Source organism: Arvicola amphibius, chromosome 12, assembly GCF_903992535.2.
Source record: "Arvicola amphibius chromosome 12, mArvAmp1.2, whole genome shotgun sequence".
In the NCBI taxonomy this organism is placed as follows: Eukaryota; Metazoa; Chordata; class Mammalia; order Rodentia; family Cricetidae; genus Arvicola; species Arvicola amphibius.
In genome coordinates this window covers 41,165,528-41,187,677 of record NC_052058.2, presented here as the reverse complement: position 1 = coordinate 41,187,677, position 22,150 = coordinate 41,165,528, and the positions used below count along the sequence as shown (strand labels likewise).

Sequence of the window (22,150 nt, the reverse complement as noted above, 5' to 3'; positions counted from 1 at the left end):
GCATTGAACAGTTAATCTTCCCTCAGCCGAATTCCACTTGAGAAATACAGCTTTTACTAAGAAGCTGTGGTAGACCTAATGACTACTTTAAAGCAAGATTTACTTTATACAGATGTAATTACCCATAAAGATTGATATAATTATATCTTAGTATCTTTTGCATGCTGAATTGAAGTTTGTTTTCTTGTGGAACATGTTCACAGTTGTCCAGCTCAAGTCGATTTCTTACCCATTGTTATTTTTAGTCTACAGTCAATTATTCTTGGTAGCTATCCTATTATATTTTATTAAAACTTCTAAGTAGTAGATGTTAGAATTTTAAGATGATAATCCCCATGCCACTTTATATCCACTGGAAAAATTAGACCTAGTTAAGAACAATTGAAAATTACCCTACACAGAATTCATTCTTTTTCTTGCTAGCATTAATAATAGATATATATTAATCATAGTTTCTTTGCTCCTATAATATAATTTGAATATAGTTTCTTTTTCTGCTATGTATCCCAGTTCCTCCCCATCTCTCCTATAAAATATATTCTATTTTCCCCTCCCAGGGAGATACATGTGTTTCCCTTTATTCCTTCCCCTATGCCTAACCTCTCTAGGTCCACTGATTGGAGTTTGATTACCATTTGTTTAATGGCTAATATACAGATATAATTGAATATATACCAAGTTTATTTTTCTGGGTCTGAGTTACCTCACTCAGGATGAATTTTTTCTAGTTCCATCCATTTTTTTGCACATTTCATTATGCTATTTTTTTAAGTGCTGAATAACTACATTGTGTAAACATACCACATTTTGCTTATCCATTCTTCTGTCAAAGGACATGTAAGTTGTTTCCAATTTCTGACGATTATGAGTCAAACAACAGTATACATGGTTCAATGTGTCCTGTGGTAGGATAAAATGCCCGCAGCACAGTGAAGTAGATGTATGTGTATATTTATGTCTTGAAACTTTTAAGAATGAAGAGATCATAAAGGTGACCTGCAGATAAGTTTGCAAAAGAGTCACTGAGAAATTTTCAAATCATTAAACAGTGAGATATATAAAAAAGCACATCTATAAAGTAACAAGAGACAATATGTATTTAAAAACATTTATCCCCCAAATGGTGTCTTTGAAATATAAAGAAGTAGATCCAGGAGTGTAGATCAAGCTAAGGTCATTGCTTACTTTTTCTTCAGATGTCACACATCTCATTTTGTGAAGTTTCAAAACTACTTAAAGATTTCACAGGCTGGTCAGTAAGAGCTCAGTTCAGTTTTTTCCCCCTGTTCTTGTCTCTGGATGTAACACTTCCTTGAACTCTTTTCTCCTTCCTTGATCCTTGGGGTTCACAAAACTCTTTGAGATGAAAATTGACTGTGCTAGTAAGAAGTGTTCTGGCTGCTCCATCAATTACTAAAGCTTCCTCTATTAGTGATTAGGCAAGAGAAACAATGTTAGTTTGTATTTTTCTTTTGATTAAAACATCATATAATTAGAGATGAAGGTAAAGTGTGCTTCCTCTAAACTTTTTTTCCTCTTTTTCCAGAGTCCATAGACTTTATTAAAATGCAGTTTTCTTCAATGATGAAATTGAGATTTTCTCTTATCTGCATGCATATTTGGCTTACACAACTTTTTGAGTATTATATTTGTGTTTATTGAGAAATGTGTTTCTTTGCTGGGCAGTGGTGGTGACACCTTTAATCCTTGAACTTGGGATGCAGAGGCAAGTGGGTTTCTGTGAGTTCAAGGCCAGCCTTGTCTACAGAGCAAGTTCCAAGACAGCCAAGGTTACCAAAACCCTGTCTGGAAAAACAAAAACAAAAGCAAAACAAACAAACAAAAAGACAAAAAACAAAAAAACTAATTCAAATAAAAAGGAAAGAAAGAAATGTGTTTCTTCATTGCCATCAGACTTACTTTTGCTAACTACCCAGGTGAAAAACTATATCCTTCTTTCAACTTTCACTTTTCAAATAAACTGCATATTGTGTTTTGACTGGACATTTACTTGTATTTCCATACTTGAGGCTTAATCAACATTAACCATCTTCAATAGCATTAATTTAGTTTTTACATTGTCATTTCTAAAGCTGGGCTGTAATCCACAGCCAACAAAATAATATAGTAATTAAGATTAAGTTTCTTATGACAGGCAAGATGGCTCAGCTGGAAAAGGTCCTCACCCCAAGAATGACTGACTACCTGAGTGTGATATCTAGGAACTACATAGTAAAAGTAGATAACTTCCTCTGATCTCCACATGGGTGACATGGCATGCTGCCTGCTCTCTGCTCGCTCTAGTGCTCTCTCTCTCTCTCTCTCTCTCTTTCTCTCTCTCTCTCTCTCTCTCTCTCCCACACACACACTTCAACACAAAACGATTAGTGAATGAATTAATATAATTAAAAGTGATATGGTTCAGAGATGATTCTTTGGGTAAAGAGACAGGCCACTCAGTCTGATGACCTGAATCAGTCTCTTGAACCAACAGAATAGGAGAAAACCAACTCCTTCAAGGTATTCTCTGGTCCTCATGAGTATAGTATGGCATGTAAACATGTGCAGTCATCTACACATATGATAAATAAGTAAATATTTAAAGAACTGAAAAAGATTAAATTTATTAGAGGTCTTGAATTTAAAATCACACATCTAGAGGAGTAATGCTCCAAGTACCAACATTTTTCAATACCTAAAGATTCTTCCGTGCTTAAGAGGAACACAAAAGGATGTAGACAAAATGTTTGCTGATCTTGCAAAGGACCTGAATTTGGTTCCCATGCCAGGTGTCTCAAAACTGCCAAATAAGTATAGCTCAGCAGTTCTAATGCCCTTTTCTGGTTTACATGGGTACCTAGTTCATGTATTCTACACCCGCACACACACAATACAGTTAAGAAATAAAATTATATCTTTTTTTCTTTAAAGGGAGGTAGGGAAATAAAGGTACCACTTGAAGCCTCAGGGCATCATCTATTGTGATGCATGGGACTTTATGGAGAGTGAATCTCCAGTTTAAGTGCCTGCTTCTTGTTATCTGTCATTATTTTCTTCATTAGTTTGAATCTTCATATGGTTGAATTCATTCTCTCACCCTGGGTCACAGGTCAGTCTCTATCTGAGTTTTCTACTTTTGAAAGAAGTTGGGTTGTCTATGTCATAGTGAGACATAGTGGAAGTAGCAGCTATGTTAATAAAGCTTCTTTTGTCTGCCTGAGCAGCACTGAACTCCTTATACACATAGTAGAACCATTTAGCCATAACCTAGATTCTGTTCACTCCATTTGGAGGTCTAGAAATAGAGATGTGGGAAATTTGATTAAAAGAACTAGTTGTACCAAGTGTAGTGGCAGATGCTTGGTACCCTAGTCATTACACAGAAGGCTGAGGCAGGAGTATCACCCACCAGTTAGAGGCAAGTGTGCAGTACTTTAACAATTAGCATGTAATTATCTGTTATTCCTCATCTACAGGCAAATGTGAAAGGTTATATTTAGCACTGTATACTGGGAAGAACCTACATCTGAGATGTGATGAACTGGCTTTTTATCCCTTTTCTGTCAGTGCTTTTCTATTGGGGCATTCAATGTCTTGTCAATTGAACAAGGGGACAAAATATAACCTTAATGTTCTTCCTAGATATCAGACACTGTTGGTCCTAGGAAGTAACACATGCATGGGGATGACCAGTCTAGGGCCATTTAAAATTGAGATACACTGAATTTCCAACAATAGAGGTTGTTTAAATAATTATGTCCCAGACATTCAGGGAAATTAAATTCCATTGTATTCCATTAGTGAATAGGAAAGTGGAAGTTAAATGAAAGTGTTTGGTACACAGGTAAGTTAAAGAAAATGCATCTCTGTTGTAATTTGACTTGCTGTAGACGGAAGTTTCTGTTCTGTCCAGTCCTGCAGCCATACAGTTACAGATAAACACACAGAGGCTTATATTGATTATAAACTGTTTAGTTATTGCTAAGACTTATTACTAAGTAGCTCTTACGTTTTAAATTAACTCATAATTCTTATCTATGTTTAGCCATGTGACTTGGCCCCTTTTTTCAGGAAGATATTCTTATCTTACTTCCTCTGCATCTTCCTGACTACTATGTCTCTGCCTTTCCTCTTCCCCAAATCCTCTTTGTCTGGTAGCCCCCGCTATATTTCCTTCCTGACTACAGCCCAATCAGCATTTTGTTAAAGTCATATGAGTGACAGATCTTTAGTGTACAAAAACATGATCTCACAGCATTTTCTTTGTCTCCATTTCCTATGAGGCATCTTCTGACAACTTGGAATTCCCCAAGAGGATTCTTCATTTTCACACTGACCTTCTTACACCAGATTCTACTGTGAAGCTTTGTCATCAGAAAGACTAACCTTGTAATCCCAGGATTTGTTCTTTGAGTTAAATGACCTCTACAAAGTGGGAGCGGGCTAGAGAAATGGCCAGTGTTGCCATCAGGAAACCCTGGTATCTCTGGGCTGCCAGGCTTGTATGTGTCTCTTGGTGTAGAAAAAAAGGAGGGAAAACTTCCCTTCTCCATTCTCTGGGAAAAAAGGGTCACTGTCTGCATTTAGGAAGTCCTGGTTTCTGTCCTTAAAGTGAAATAGGTTACTTTATTGACCAAAGATTTTATAGTTTCTATCCTTGTTTTATTTATCTATGTTCTGAGAGATCATCCACATGGGCTTTAAATCCAATTACCCAGTTGGATACCATTCATGTCACCAGCAGACCTTTCCAGGGTTATTGTTGTTATAGCTTGCAGGATTCACTGCTATTTCATATTTTCATAGTAAAATCATGATATCAAGTACTGCACTTTCTTTAGACATGTAGTTATTAATATGAGTTATGAGAACACAAATTTGTAGATGTTGATGCATAGAAAAATATTTGATTATGGTATCTAAGAGTATCAGAGGGAACATGGAAGTTTTGTGAGTGATATCTGGCTTTACACTTACTACTCCTGTGACATTAGCAAGGGATGTAGAGAGGTCAACAGAAAGCTAAGATGAAAATAGCACTCATTGACCTGAATCACCCAAGAAGTGTCCCTAACACCTTTAGAATTGCTGTTGTTCAGGATTGCTAGAAATATCAGCCAAGGGGACAACCTTTACATTCCTAGACTTCCTGGCATTTATGCTATTTTTCTTTGACTTAAAATCTGAAAGCCACATTAATAGAACAAAGGGTGAGAAAATCTTTCATAGCAGAAATATAATTTAGGGTTTAAACTTCTTTCCTGCTTAAGTGAAATAGGTTCATGAAGAGAGAACTGGGTGTGGAACTGTGGCCCCTGGGGCTTGCTCACTTTTAAATCAATTTAACACAAAACCCAGAGGGGAAGCATTGAGAACCTGGGACTAGGCTAGAAATACAAGGGGACTTCAGTCTGAAATGAAGAAAAACGTGTTCATTTGGCTTTAAATAAGGCCATAGACTGAGTTCGAAATGCAATGTTAGTCTAGAGATGAGGTAAGCATAGCAATAGGGAGAGTGTCGTTCTTGTCTTTCATTTGTGTTTGAGACCAAGTTAATGAATTTTGAAATTCTGCCCTTTAAAATATCCCTCCTCTGAAACCAGACAAATGTGCCACTGTTTACCGTGTTGATTTTTTTCCTCATTTTTTTTATTAAAAATTTCCATCTCCTCCCCTCCTCCTCTCCCTTCCCTCCCCTCCCTTCCAGCCATACACCAACTCCCTCCCTCTCCAGGCCAAAGAGCATCAGGGTTCCCTACACTATGTTAAGTCCAAGTTGGGAGGACCATGTTGATTTTTTTTTTAAAAAAAACATCTCTTTCTGAGTGTCATTTGGATATGTCTCAAGGCTCCATGAATGAGGGTCTCTGTATTATAGTGTTTGTTCTGTGTCCTTTATTTACATGGAAATCTATTTCATTCATCTTTTCAAATAAATTTCTATTCTCACACCACTGTTTGCATTCGAAAATGACAAATTTAAAAGCAAAATGGCAAAGCTGTGTTTATGCTCCTGTAGAATCATTTGAACACACTTATGGTAGCTGTCTCTGATGTTAATTTCTAATTGTGTAGTATCAATGTCTGTGTTGACCTAAGAACCCCTCTTTTTATGTTTCCTGCACATGCTAGCTGCCTTTGTTCTCCACTGTGTAGATCCTCCGATTTATGGGATGAAAATGTATATAACCTTCTTTGTAGGCAAACATGGTAAATACTTATAACGTTAGGAAAATGGAGAAACTGACTGTGTGAGAGTCCCCAGTTTGTTCGTATATGTTCTGGCTTTATGTCATGTCATGTGTCACTCGGCTAACATTTAGTAGTAGAATTAGTTATTATTCAAACTTAACTCTTCATATTGACTCATTGTATGCATTTGTATATAAGATATTATTACTAATTTTTACTGTTAAAGGTGTTATATTTTAGTAAATTTGTTTGACTAGATTCCTGAAAGTTACAAGGATTTTTTGATGATGTCAGTTGTACTTTGAGACATCCATTTATAAGATACAATTCAGTTGTCTTCCTCCCCTGCCACATATATAGGGAAATAAAATAAATGCTGAAGAATATGCCAGTTTGCATCTTGAAATCTGATTTCATAATCATAGTGATCAGGGCATTATTCAATCCAAGCAAAAGAATTTTGAGAACATGTTACATTTTGCATGCAGTATCCAGATGATCTGGGGTACCTTCCACAAAAAACTGAGGTCTTCAACCCAGTAGCCACTGCTTCTCCAGTATTACAGAAAGATTGAAATTTAAAAAAAATGCCATGCTCACCAGTAGAAGATAAAAACCAGTTCTGTATTTTTACAGAGCAAATCTTTGATACAAATATGAGGGGAGTTTATGTCTTAAAATACCAATACAGTAGAACTGTAATATTCCTTAATCATTGATCATTAAGGCTTAATGGGTCATGGGAAGAATTCATTTTCTGCCCTGAGAGAACTGGGTCCTTTTTGTGCAATGAATACTTACAACAGAGCTCAGTAGGATTAAGTTCTCTAAATTAGAAACCTTCTTCTACTTCTCACCAGAAGGGCACAGGGAGAATCATTCTGTATGTGTGCTGTACAAGTGTGGGCTGGCATGCTAAAGAGGGAGGCTAACCCCAGGAAGCAGAGTGAGGTGTTTGTGGCCTCTAAGGTTTCATGCGTGGTTCACTGTTATTTTTTGTTTCTGTGGAAACAGGGGTGAGCAGGGCTTGGGGGGGTGATAAAAGCTTGGCTGGGATGGAAAACATGGCAGTGTAAATGGAGAAGAATTCTACACCAGACCCCTCACCTTTCCCACCACTCCTCTATAGCAGGCCCAAGTGAAGGAAATGCATATCTTTTTTGATGAATTTTCCATCTTTAGAGGAACTGAATTTTTAAGAATAATTTTAAATTGTTAAGCCTGAAGAATAATGAAGAATGTGCAAAAATACAGTGCGATGTAGCCACTTGAAAGAATACTGCTCATTTATAAAAAGGACGAGGCCATGGATATATGTGACATCATGATGAACTGTAAGATCATTACACACCATGACCTCATGTTCTGTAATACCGTTTATATGAACTTAGGGAAATGATAAAACTTTGGGGTTAGGAACACTTTCTTGGCATGCACAAGCCTCCTCTATCCTGTGTACCACAAAGCATTAAAATATAGTGACAGAAAAGTAGACCTGTTGTTTCTGGACCTCACATTTAACATTGGTGACTTATTATATGCAAATAATGCCTAAGAATGGATTTTAAAAGACAGCATGATAAACTGAACAGTAAGTGGGAGGAGGGGACCTTGTAACTCATTAATACTTGGAAGTGAACATAAAAATCATTAGAACAAGTCAGACAGTAGTGGCACATGCCTTTCATCCCAACACTAGGGAGGCAGAGACAGGCAGAGCTCTGTGAGTTCGAGGCCAGACTGGTCTACAGAGTGAGTTTCAGGACAGGCTTCAAAGCTACAAAGAAACCCTTCCTCAAAACAAACAAACAAACAAACAAACTAAAATAAAATTCATTGGAACAGCCTAGGTTACCCTGGTGTTGGAAGTCCTTCGGTATATGTGTTTCATTTTATATATATATATATATATATATATATAGAGAGAGAGAGAGAGAGAGAGAGAGAGAGAGAGAGAGTCAGGAAGAAGTCATGTAGCCACCGTAGGAGACAGATGTCTCCGCTGAAGCCCAATAAAGCTTTGCCGGTAGAGCCACAACCTTATGGTGATACACAGATTAATGGAGATGGGTTAGTTTAGGATATAAGGGTTAGCTAGCAAGATGTTTAAGCTATTGGCTAAACAGTATTGCAAATAATATAGTGACTATTTCATGGTCTGGACAGCCAGAAATGAACTAACTGCTCCACCAAAGTTAACCCCAGAATCTGGGGGGAAGAAGTGTCATATGGCTTTTTTGTTTCTTTGAGACACGGTTTCACTATGCACGAGCACTGACTGACCTCAAGGCTTTCATCCTTCTGCCTCAATGTCCAGAGGTTGCCCATTTCAGGTGTACATCCCATTTCCCACTGGAATTAACAAATTAGGGATGGAAGAAGGTGAATTTTATATGCCCATGAGTTCTTTTGATTGCTATAACTGTTGAGTAAGAACCAAGTTGGGGGGGCCACACCTGGAAGATATTTAATAACCACCGAGTGCTATTTGCAATGTACATTACAAATGGTAGATTAGACCAACAATTGCAATAGAAGAATAAAAGAGTCAGAAATCTGGAACTTTCTCTTACCTACAAACAGATGGATAGGGCTACCTAAGTGGATCCAGCCATTTAAAATTCACCAAAGTTCCAAACCAGAAAAGTAGAGAATTGTAATATGTAACACGCTGGACATTAGGTATCATTCCTTAGACATATTCTTCCCTCGTACTGTGCCAGATCATTTTCAAGCTATCTCATGAAGTCTTTAGTAAGGCCTATGAAAATGGGTTCAGGATTTCTAGCCAAATGTATTAGTGCCCATGTATCATCCCAGCTTGTAGGTAGCTGATCCAAAAAGATTATGAGTTTGAGACCAACCTGAGATACATTGAGTTCAAGGCCCACCTGGGTTATACAGTGAGACAAAAAGAAATAATAATAGCAAAGAAGAAAAGAATTCCTGAGTATTGGAATATTCAGTAACATTAGGGACTTATGGATATCTGTGTGTACATGGACATAATATTGAAAAACTTTAAATGACCATGTAATGATGCCAACAATGTTTATCAATGTATGAGGCTCATGTTAAATTTCCCTTTTCACACACTCCATAATATAACTATCTACACTCATCAGTTTCTTTGTGTACACAAAATGATGTAAAGTAATTTTTATGAGTCATCATAGTTAAACCTCATCCCAACCTTAGAAGTTGGACACAAGTGACTCATCCGATGACGACAGTGCAGACCAAAGTGTTGACTGACAGTAACTGGGATATTGATACATGGCCCCTGGGACAGTGCTTGGTAAAGGAATATTACTACATTTAACAGGGTTGGATGGGTGATAGTGAACTTGAAGTTTCTCACCCTGTTCTGAACTGGGATGGAGATAACCAAAATTTCGCCAAGACTCTTTGTGTCCACCCATGTAACTCCACAGAAGATTGAAATGTAGCTTGTCGGTGGTGATCAAAAATGGATTGCCAAGCCAGGCGGTGGTGGCGCACGCCTTTAATCCCAGCACTCGGGAGGCAGAGGCAGGCGGATCTCTGTGAGTTTGAGGCCAGCCTGGTCTACAAGAGCTAGTTCCAGGGCAGGCTCTAAAACAAGCTGCAGAGAAACCCTGTCTCGAAAAACCAAAAAAAGAAAAAAGAAAAATGGATTGCCAAGCGAGCTAATGTTTAGTTCTGTGTGTCCTTTCCGGCTAAATTTTCAGTAATGTACTTTTTGGGACTGTATGATACAAAACATAGACTATCATTGGAGAATGGTGCATAATTAATATTCATACTTGACTATGTTGTTTGAAGTTCATATTTTGACAATGATATAAACACATTTCAATGTTAGACTGCACAAACTAGTAAGAGCTTGAGTTTCCACAAACCTTTAATTATACATGAATGTTATCAAACTGTGGCAATTGTTGCTCCTAAATGAGAAAAGCACTTAGTGTGCAGACACTAATGGGGACATTTTTCATCTTCTTATCACACTATGCTTTGGGCTTATTGTTATTTATTTTCTGAGAGAGTAGAAGTGCCTTTTTTTAGCCTAAAATCATTCTTTACAATATAAGCAGTAGACAGGAGCTGTGAAGATTTAATGAAACAAGCAACATTCAGTGAAACTGACAGCATTTATTTCTCTCTGTTGTGTGTGTTGTTTTCTCTCTCTTTACAGATGGACCCTATTCAGAAAGCCGTAATAAACCATACATTCGGGGTTCCTCTTCCTCATCGGAGAAAGCAAATCATCTCATGCAACATTTGCCAGTTGAGATTTAATTCAGATGTGAGTGGTAACGTTTTCAATAAGAAAATGTATTATATGGTTTCAGTTTTCAGGTTTCTTTTTTTTCCAGCAACTGAGCATGCCCAAATCCAAAGATAGGATGCAAGTCCGAATGTTCTTTAATTTGGGAGTTTACCATTTCACGTTATATTATTTACTATAAATATGCAAGTATACCTAGATATACTTGAAGTTTAATGCTTTATTTTGTTTTTAGTATCTTGAGAATACTTAAGGTATATTATATGCTTTGTTTTTGGAGATTAGCAAATTCAGAGCCAGTGAAGATTTTATTTATTTATTTTTATTAAAAATTTCTGCCTCCTCCCCGCCTCCCATTTACCCCCTCCCCCTCCACTCCCCCTCCCTCTCCTGTCCAGAGAGCAGTAAGGGTTCCCTGCCCTGTAGGAAGTTCCAGTTCCTCCCCCCTCCATCCAGGTCCAGGAAGGTGAGCATCCAAACAGGCCAGCCCCTGTAGTATGCGTAGTAGGATCCAAATCCAGTGTCATTGTCCTTGGCTTCTCAGCAGCCCTCATTGCCCGCCATGTTCAGGGAGTCCGGTTTTATCCCATGCTTTTTCAGTCCCAGTCCAGCTGGGCTTGGTAAGCTCCGAATAGATCAGCCCCACCATCTCAGTGGATGGGAGCACTCCTCGCAGTCCAGACTTCCTTGCTCATGTTTTCCCTTCTTCTGCTCCTCATTTGGATCTTGGGAGCTCAGTTCGGTGCTCCAATGTGTGGCTCTGTCTCTATCTCCATCCATCGCCAGATGAAGGTTCCCTCACGGTCCTGACTTTCTTTCTCATGTTCTCCCTCCTTCTGCTTCTCGTCAGGACCTTGGGAGCTCAGTCTGGTGCTCCATTGTGGGGCTCTGTCTCTATCTCCATCCATTGCCAGATGAAGGTTCTATGGTGATATGCAAGATAATCATCAATATGGCTATAGGATCTGGCCTTTTCCAACTCCCTCTCCTCAGCTGCCCACGGAACTAGCTGGGGGTATCTCCCTGGATACCTAGGAACCCCTCTAGAGTCAAGTCTCTTAATAATCCTAAAATGGCTCCCTTAATTAGGATATATGCTTCCCTGCTCCCATATCCACCCTTCCTATATCCCAAGCATCCCATTCCCCCAAGCTCTCCCTATCCTCCCCTTCACGCTTTGCTCTCCCCATCTCCCCTTGCCCCCAACCCACCCCACCCCCAAGTTCCCAATTTTTGCCCGGCAAATTTGTGAAGATTTTAATAGGTTACATGTCTAAAGTAAGACAGATCATTCTCTAAGACCAAGACTTTGCCTTCAACTGTTTCTGCTCACTATCGACAGACTCCCAGTTCCAAATTAGTGCTGTGGGAAGTAAGTGTTGTGTGTGTGTGTGCATGTGCACTTGCGCGTGCACACACACACCCATGTACTCTCCAAAGTGCAAACAAACAGGAAGTTCCAAAGACCTCAATTTCTAAGACACAAGTAGAACAAAAATTCTGTAGGGAACAACATAGAAGGGAGATGTCTGGGGACTTGGCCAGTGGTGTGAAAGGGCTGGGGAGGCTTTACACACTGTTTACAATTCTCATGAAGAGGAAAGTAGATTGTGGATCCATCCATTGATTCCAATGTTTACTTGTAACTAATATGAAAATGTTTGTGACACACTCTCAACCCTTAAGTCTGCGTTGGTGACAAATTAGTCCTGAGAGGCACAGAAGAAAGAAGAATTGTGTACCTTGATGCAACAGGAGTTGGACACCTAGTGCTCAGTCTGAGCAAATGGAAGGCCCATGCTTGTTATCTGAGTGAGCCCCCATCCTGGGGTGTCATTTCCTGTGCAAAGTTTCCAGTCTGTGTGGAGAATGCAATCTGTTGAGAACACCATAGGGTGCCAGCCACAGAAAATGCATGGGGCCTCGACGGATGACTCATTTTTTTTCTGTAACAGAATATTTCATTTTATGTGAGGATTACTCATGCCATGGAACTCACTTCTGTTGCAGTTGAAACAGTCCTTTCGCTGACTTGAAATAAGGGTGCTTTCCTCATGCTGTCCCATTGCATTTGAATTTTATAGACCTCTCCTAGTGTACTTGAGTAGTTTGTAATCAGTAGAAACTTACTAGTTCTAGAGGTGGGAAGACCAAGCCTCAACTGCTGGCAATTTCAGAGTCTGGCAGAGAGCTGCTGCCTGTTTTAGAGGTGATACATTCTCACCAGGCTTTGACAAACCAGATTGATGAAGCAGCTCCATGGAACACCAGTTTCTGCCCTCATGGTCTGATCGCATTAGCAAAGGCCTCAACCCCTACTGGTTTACCTCAAGGGTTAGGATTTCAGCATGACAGTTTGACTGGAGCAGAAACCCCAAGCCACAGCCTCACTTGAATGGTTCTAATAATACATTAGCTGCTTAAATGTGCTTTACCCACTCTGAGGAGTGGATGGGGTGACAAGTGGGGGGAATGGGAGGAGGGAAGGGAGTGGGAACTTTGGATTATGTATGTATAATGAAAAAAGATAGTTTGTTTTCTTTTTAAAAAAAGAAAAAAAAGAAGGAAAAAAGAAAAAAAAATGAGACACTAAACATACATGATGTCTTTGGACAGGATAGTTTTAGAACTTTTAAAATTTATTTGTTTTTAGAAGCTGAGCATCTTTATTTGGCTGGTATATAAGTTTATCATAGACTTGCTGAATTCATGAAAAATACCATATTATAAAACAATGATTTCTCCCAGTCATTATAAAAATGTAGCATCCTTCTAACATGTAAATAAAAATGGTAAACTCGTTTCTTTCTGAGTTAACATTGTTTTTATTTAACATTTCATTTATATGTTCAACTTATACTTTTTGGGTCAGATTATAAATTCCTAAAAACAAATAATAAGATAAAAGTTATTTGTTCCATTACATGCTTTTGTTTCATAAATGGCCATTATACTTCCTAAGACCCAAGAGTAGTGTTGTAAACCGTGAGCTCATTTTGGAACACTAGGTAAATGAAAACCATTTTTGTCACCATTATTCAACACTGCTTTTGCATATTTTTTGTTTCCCTTAAATTGAATTGAAATTTTACTATGAAAATTACCAGATAAAGATGACAAGACTCCCCTAAACCAAGTTGCCAGCTTTTCACACATGCTGAGGCCATTTTACTTACTACTTCCATCTTCCAACAATTGACTACCAATATTTTCTACTCTATTAAAGGGCAGTTGTGTGTATTAGGAGTCAGAAGGGTATTTCAGTATCTGGATCTAGCATCCACTGGACCTAAGACTGGGTGCAAGAATTCTTCTTGCCATATCAGATGAGGACTTTGGATTGATCATTCCCAGTAATGAGTCATTGAGCATTTCCAGGCGATGATTCCAATTTCGGAGAGTGTTTCTTTTCTTTCCTTTCTCTCTTTTTCTTTTTTTAAATTTTTTTTTTAAAAAGAGAAAACTAACTAGCTTTTTTCATTTCACATACCAATCCCAGTTTCCACACCCTCCCCTCCACCCATTTTCTCCACCTTCTTCCCCATGCCACCCTGATCCACTCCCCAGAGAGGGTAAGGAACATTGCTCCAAGGTGAAATTTAAACAATGGTTAGGAACTAGAAATGGCATCCAGTAAACTTTTAAGGACCTTTACATTCACAGATGCCATTATTATCATTAACTTGTAGAAGGTAATACAAGAACTTTTACCATGTTTCTTTTCTCCAATACAATCTCATTTTCTTATTAAAAGACAATATCCATTTATTTTCCCAACAGTGTTTCTAGGTGGCATAGGATCTCCATGTATGTTTATCAGGGATAACTGGCTACTGTTTTCACAATTTTGTTGCATGTCATGTGATCAAAGGCATTTGGACAAGCTACTGTGATATTTAGGCTTACAGATCTTGGTCATATTAACCACTTAAGGCTTGGCCATGACAAGACAGCATGGGTACTACTTGTCTATTTGCACTGAGGTTGGAAAGAGCACAAATATGTCTCCTCATTGTCCTGGTGGCAAGAAAAATAACAGGTCTCTCTGGATGTTATCAGGGTATTAAAAGGATTTTGTTGCTCTTAGGGGCTCTGAAGAAGAAGAAAAACATGGTTCTGTCTGGGCTCCAGCTCATAGAGACTTGTGAGCCTCTCCACTTCTCTAGATAACAGAAGGCTGTTCAGTTCCTCACTCAGTTGCTTTGACTCTTCTCCCTGTCTCCTGCACAGCAACAGATCAAACTGGGCCAGTCTAATAATCCAGGATAATTGCATCACTTTTAATTCAACTGACTTGCAACTTTAACTGAATCTGCTAATCTAACTCCTTTTCCATGTCATATATCTCATGTTTGGTTTTGAAGGGATGAGATATTAGCCTTCTTTCAGAGATGGCTCTCTATTGTGGATACTTTCTGAGGAAGTCTGACCATTGCTCCACCTGTATATAACTTTATAGCCATGAAATTATAAAACACCGAGTTCATTTGCTCTGTATTTTATGTTACTAGACATTCATTGCTCTTACATTTCCCTTTATATTTAATGTTTGATGTAAATTCACCATATAGGATTAATCTTTAAATGATTGTTATATTTGTTTATTTACACACATATGTTCATGAGCATGCATGTGAAAGTCGGAGTCAATCTTTCCTTCCAACATTTGTGTCCCAAGGATCCTCAGCCTTAGCATGGGAAGCAATGGGATTGTATGCTTACTGACCTGCAATATCTAAAGTACTAATTTTATAAACTGTTTAGATGCTGAATGAATATCAATTAGATTTATCAATTAATAACACCATAATGATACAATCCCTATATATACAAAACATATAAGACAACATACATGTATATGATATAATATTTAACCCCAAGGAAACCCTTCCTAACACCAAACCACTGGCCATCTTTTCTTTCCAGGTAATCTGGATTTTATTTCTTGTTTCTGTTTTTAAGCCTGGGATGTTCTGGAGCAACACCGTAATTCACGTGTATGCGTGATTGAATTTTCTGTCACTAGGAAAGTGTTTTTGCCACAGGAACCTTTTTACATTTCAAAGCTTCTTTTCTTTCCAGGGAAAATAATAGCTTACAATTCTTTTCATCTGGATCATGAAAATTCAATTTTCTTTCCATCACTAAGCTTTTATTTTTTTAACCCTTCATATTAAAAGCTATGTAGTTTGATGTTGTACATACCAGTTTCCTATACGCTACAACTTCTAGTTAGGTTCCTGCTGACAGCTTTTAAAATGTCATAAATTATATTCAATTCAATGAAATCAGATTGCCTTTTCTCCATACAAACTTTTCATGGAATAAAAGATTTTAATATTCATATGAATATATTGAGGTTACACAAAAACATCCAATAAAGGCTGAAAGGTTGTAATGTGCTCAATTATTTTATCATTGTCTTAAAATAAGTCCAGCTTACTATGTGGCCTGAGCAAGTTAGTGAGTATGCCTTTGAAAAACAACTCAAAACTGGGCCAGTATGAATGCAAGATGATTGAGTGAAAGAAAGAACAAATACTTAATAATTGTTTGTAGAACATGAAATAAGGTCTTAAGTTCCAAGCCAAGAAACATAAATTTTTTTATAGTCAAACTCATAAAAACAGAATTTTATTGTATTCTAGAGGCAGAAGAAACTGATAATTTCTTATGTCAAGCTAAGTGATACTATAAGAGATTTGTAAATGGCCAGGTGACAAACAGCTGGTGTTCTTGTTGCATTTCTTCTGCAGTGATAAGATGCTCTCACTAAAAGCAACCGATGGGAGGAGGACTTTTAGCTCACAATACAGGTGATAGTTCATCATCGTGTGGACGTCACAGCAGCAAGATCTTGAGATATCACATCCATAGTCAAGAGCAGACAGAGAGATGCACTCACAATGCTAACAAGCATGTTAGTTCTCCCATTGCAGAGGGTGCTGCAAAGTAGCAAGGCTAGACCTCTGTGTACTTCTTTGTAAGTTACACCATCTTGGAGGGATAGCCTTGAGTTTCAGTAGATTAATGGTTGAGCTCAAAGCAGATATGGAGAAAATGTGGGCCTTTCCTATAAAGACTCCTGCTTCTTCTCACTTGGTCCCACTCACAATTCAAGAACAGACACACTGACAGTTTAAATCCAAGTTCAAAGTCAAATGCCTGAGTTATAATGCAGTAACATTCCTGTGGCAAGTCATGATTATCAACCATTAATTACTGCTAGGAATTTATTTGATGAAGCAACTAGGGAACAAAATATTATTAGAAAAGACAATTGCTCAGATGCCTCTGACCCTCTCAATGGAGATATTTGAAATAAACCACCAGTATCATTAATAGATTCCCAATGCTTTTGTATTAGTAATTGATTAATATTATTATTTATGTTTTAATCCAGAGATATAGTGAGATTGAACAGTTTAGAGTTTTCATAATGCTCATAAAGACAGGTGTTAGCAGTGATTCTTTCTTTCCAAGTAGCCAAATCACTCAATTACCTCCTCTTTATAACATGCGTTAAAAATCTTTTTAATATTTAAATCAACATTATTTAGGGCTGATGATTAAATACAACTTAAACAAAAACTGGTGGTTGTATCAACATCAAAGACCAATTCATTTACATCTTACCTTAAAATATTTGTTTATTTCTTCTTTTTCTGTAGGTGTGTATAGGCCTTCATGAGTTAAGGTGACCAACATGCATGCAGGTATTTACAGAACAAAGTCCTCTGAAACTAGACTTACAGGTGTTTGTGAGCTGTCATGTGGATCCTAGGTGCTGAAGCCAGGTCCTCTGAAAGACCAACAAGAGTTCTTAACCATGGAGTAGTGCAGATGTCCAGCTCCAACTTTCTTAAACAAACAAAACTTAATATCTATGTTGTAAGCATTAATCAATTTTATAAACCATAAAATGAAATGCTATGCATTTATATTTGAATACTTTAGCATTAATTAAATTATTATTATTATTAGAAAAGATAATTGCTCAGAGGCCTTTGACCCTCTAAAGGGAGATATTTGAAATAACCACCAGTATCATTAAGAGATTCCCCAATGCTGTTGTAAAGGAGAAGCTATTAATACTTGATTAATATTATTATTTATGTTTTAATCCAGGGATATAGTGAGATTAAGCAGTTTAGAGTTTTCATATTTTTAATATTTAAATCAACATTATTTAGGGCTGATAATTAAATACAACTTAAAAACTGGTGGTTGTATCAACATCAAAGACCATTAATAAATTTTATAAACCATAAAATGAAATGCTATACATTTATGTTTGTATACTTTAACATTAGTTTTTTTCTTAAATTTTAAACTCTATTTTGAGGTTTGTAAACTATTTACCCATGTTTAGTAGTGTCCATTGTCTATATATGCTGAGGAAAGTACGCAGACTTTAAGCCCACATTTGCAGTCTTACTAAATGACGTAGGAGAAAGGTTCCTAATGACCAGCACTTAAAATGTGCATCGAGTTCTAAACCGGAAGACAAAACAGGGAAAGAGAGCGAAAGGGCAGAAACACGAACAACACAGAAGTACACAAATTGCTAGGGACAAGTTGTCATCAGCTGCTTCAGGACTGCTGGCTTTGTGTTGCAGGAGCTCCTTCCGCTCCTTCAGCCAATAGCCGCTGAGATACCAGCCCATTGGGGCGTGGTCTCTCTCTTTAAAAAAAAAAAAAAAAAACTCGGCCACTTCCCTCCACTAGCACTCTGGCTTCCATCGACTAGGCTCCCTTCCTGATTGTGCAGAGGGCTGTTGGCTGTAGGAGCGGAAGGAGCTCCCGCAACAGCTTTGGGCTCCTGTTTGAAGTTAAAAGTTTCACAATCTTTTGACTTAAGATGAATAACCAAGGGTCAACCAGATATGTCAGTGGATAATGGCAACAAGTCTGAATTTAATCCCTGGCTCCCACATGATGGAAGAAAAGAACTGACTCCGATAAATTGATCTCTCTTCTGCACATGCATGTGCAGTGTGCTTGAACATACAAATACTCACATACAGAGCAAATACATATAATAAAGTAAAAATTTACAAATAACTAGATAAAATGACTCACCAAGTCAGGTCCAGATGGAAGCTGAGATAGGAGAATGTGGTGAGTCTCATGCTGGCCTGGACAGTGTAGTAGTCTCAGAACTAACAAAATAAGTAAAATTAAATTACTAACCATATACTTTATTGATGTTAAAATTAAGTACAATTTGTCGTGAAGGCTTAAAAACTCTAACCCAAAGGTCACTTTTATTTCATGGGATTATATAATATAGTCATGTAAATATTTCTCCCTTGAATGTTAAATCACCTCTTAAGAAATATCAACTTGGAAATACCTTTGCTATTCTTCAGCTAATACACTCCTTTTTGAAATGTTAATTTGTTGTTTGGCTTTTCGTTTTAAAATGTTTGTTTTTCTATTGATATAATTCCTGGAGAATTTCCACTTTTTAAGTAAAGAGTGCAGGTTCATCTATTAAAAACTTCTCAACTCTTTAAGTTTGTTATTGGTGGTGCTGTGTCCTAAGATAGCACTTCTGAGGGTTGTGTTCTAAGATTGATTTTCAGTCAGATTTGACACATTTAATTCATAGGAGAATCTGTTGACCGGTGTGACTCAAAGTAAGCCATAGTTTGGTATTGAGTATAGTGGTCTTTTTATTAGGTGCCATTTCTTTCTGAAGAACAATGTTCTTGCAGGGCTAATCTGTTTGTCAGAGAAGAGGTTTTTGGGAGAACCAGTTGTATGAAATATAAGTGGATTGTTTAGTGACTGGCATAAGTCATGTTTTGAAGTTTGTGTTGATGAGCTGTAAATAGGTTGCTGGGTGACCAGCAAAACCATGTTCTGGAGTGTGTGCAGATGAAAGTGGGTTGTTATAACCTGTATAAGCCATGTTCTTGGGTGTGTGTTGACAGACTGTAGGCTGTGTGTCTACATGCCTGGGTGGATATATTGATGATCATATCTTCCAGGTTTACATTTCGGCCCTTTCGTCTCTCATATGCACTAGGTGCTGATTTCTGTGTGGAAAACCCAGTGCTGTCAGAACAGCTCAGAAAATAAAACATTTTTTTAATTAAATTTTTGTTTATTTTACATTCCAACCACAGTTTCCCCTCCCTCCTCTCCTGTTCCCTCGTTTAACCTCCTTTCTAATCACCCCCCATTCACTACTCCTCCATCTCCACTCAGAAAGGGTAAGGCCTCCCATAGGAGTCAACAAAGCATGGCATATCAAGTTGAGGCAAGACCAAGCTCCACTGTCCTGCATCAAGGCTGGGAGAGGTATCCCACAATAGGGACTAGGTTCCATAAAGCCAGTTCATGTGCCAGGGATGGGTCCTAGTCTGATTGCTAGGGGTGCACAACTGTCACCCTGCTGCAGAGAGTCTAGGTTGATCCCATGCAGGCTTCCCAGCTGTTGATCTTGAGTTTCTGAGTTCTCACAAGCTCTGTTCAGCTCCCACGAGGTTTCCCCTTCACGATCTTGACTATCCTTGCTCATATTATCCCTCCTCCCTCTCTGCAACTGTACTCCTAGAGCTTTGTTCAATACTTGACAGTGGATGTCTGCATCTGCTTCAACAGTTACTGACAGTTATATGGTGACAATTAGAGTAAATTATGGTAGTCAGCAATCTGAATACAAGAGAAGGCCATATCTTATATTTTCTCTACTATTGCTAGGAGTCTTACCTGGCGTCATCCTTGTGGACTCCTTGGAGTTCCCTGGCACCAGATTTCTCCCTAACTCCATAATGGCCCTATCTATCCTTCCCAATCCCTCCCCTAACTTGACCATATAATCCCTCACATTTCCTACTCCCATCCCCATTCCTCTACTCCCTCTTGTTTTCAGTTTTCCCAGGAGATCTCATCTACTTCCCCTTCACAGGGAGATCCATGTGTCCCTCTTAGCGTCCTCCTGTTATCTAGTTTCTCGAGGGCTATGTATTATAGCCTGGTTATCCTTCATTTTATATCTAATATCCACTTATAAGTAAGCACATACTGTGTTTGTCTTTCTGGGTCTGGGTTACCTCACTCAGGATGATTTTTTTCCCTAATTCCATCCATTTGCCTGCACATTTCATGATGCCATTTTTTTTTTACAACTGAGTAATATTCCATTGTGTAAATGTGCCACATTTTCTTTATCCATTCTTTAGTTGAGACGCATCTAGGTTGTTTCCAGGTTCTGGCTATTACAAATAATGCTGTTTTGAACATAGCTGAGCAAGTGTCTTTGTGGTATGATTAAGTATCCTTTAGCTATATTCCAAAGAGTGGTATTGTGGGGTCTTGAAGTAGGTTGATTCTCAATTTTCTGAGAAACTGCCAAACTTATTTCCAAAGCATTCACACACTTTTGCAGTGGAGGAGGATTCCCCTTACTATACATCCTCTCCAACATAAGCTGTCATTAGTGTTTTTGATCTTAGCAACTCTGACAGGTAGAAGATGGCATCTCAGATTATTTTCCTTAGCATTTCCCTGATAGCTAAGAAAGCTGAATAAATCTTTAAAGGTATGTTGGTTATTTGAGATTCTTCTGCTGAGAATTTTCTGTTTAATTCTGTACCTCATTTTTTTAAAATAGGGATATTTGGTATTTTGATGTCAAGCTTCTTGAGTTCTTTATAAATTTTGAAGATCAGTCCTCTGTCAGATATAAGGCTGGTGAATATCTTTTCCCATTCTGTAAGCTGCAGTTTTATCTTATTGACAAGAAAACAAAACTTTTAACAATTTATTTTTATATTATTTTATGTTTTCGTTGTGTGTATGTGTGTGTGTGTGTGTGAGAGAGAGAGAGAGAGAGAGAGAGAGAGAGAGACTCCTGGTGATTACAAAGCCCAGAAAATGATGTAAGGTCCCTGTAATTAGAATTATAGACAGTAGTTAACCAGTATGTACATACTGGCAAAGGAACTTAGATTCTCTGGAAGAACAGCCAGTGTTCTTAATTGTTCAGCCTAGAAAACAGGAGAACTCTAAGGAAGCAGTTCTGACTATTGGAAGTGTAAGGATCCAAGCCAATGGGAATGGGAGAGTCAAGAATGTCTAAATTGGACAGAGTTTCATCATCTGAGGATGTAATGAAGGATAGGCAGAAAAAAAAAGAAATGCAAGAGTTTATATTTCTCTAAGTTTCTTTACTACATAGAAAATCAGATTTTAAACATCTAAAAAGAAAAAGTTGATATTTCATAAGAGCAGTAAGTCTCCCATTAGCAGAGAGATAACAATTTCTGAGCACTATGAGTCCATGGGAGCTCTTCTATATTCATGCAAAGAGATGTCTAAGAAGTCTTCTGGGAACAGATAGCTGTCTCAGTGGGTAGACACACACCAAGTCAAGCCCAAAGCCCCAATTTCCAACCTTAGATCTCACTTAGTGGGAGGAGAAATAAACTCACACAAGTTACTCTTTGACCTCTACATATATGCCCTGCTTGCCCACACATTCACACACAGAGAAAATAACAAAAAAAGATAGATAGAAAGAAAGGAAGAAAGACAGACAGAAAAAAGTAAACTATTTATTTTTAATAGTTTTTCTGTTCATCTGTGGATTTCATAGATACAGAAACCAAAGGGTAGATTGTGTAGTTGACTATGTGAAGGTCCCTAGCCTTGAAATAGCTAAGAGGGTGCGATTGA

At 37.9% G+C, this 22,150-nt stretch overlaps 1 protein-coding gene across 2 annotated transcripts in view; it reads left to right on the top strand.

Moving 5' to 3' along the window:
- The window catches only part of Znf385d (zinc finger protein 385D), a 331,825-nt gene that overhangs the window by 174,755 nt on the left and 134,920 nt on the right, over nucleotides 1-22,150 (top strand). For both annotated transcript variants that reach the window (XM_038349498.1, XM_038349499.1), the window contains one exon: nucleotides 10,370-10,480. In XM_038349498.1, the coding sequence (XP_038205426.1) occupies nucleotides 10,370-10,480 (111 nt within the window). The remainder of the gene's footprint in view (nucleotides 1-10,369; nucleotides 10,481-22,150) is intronic.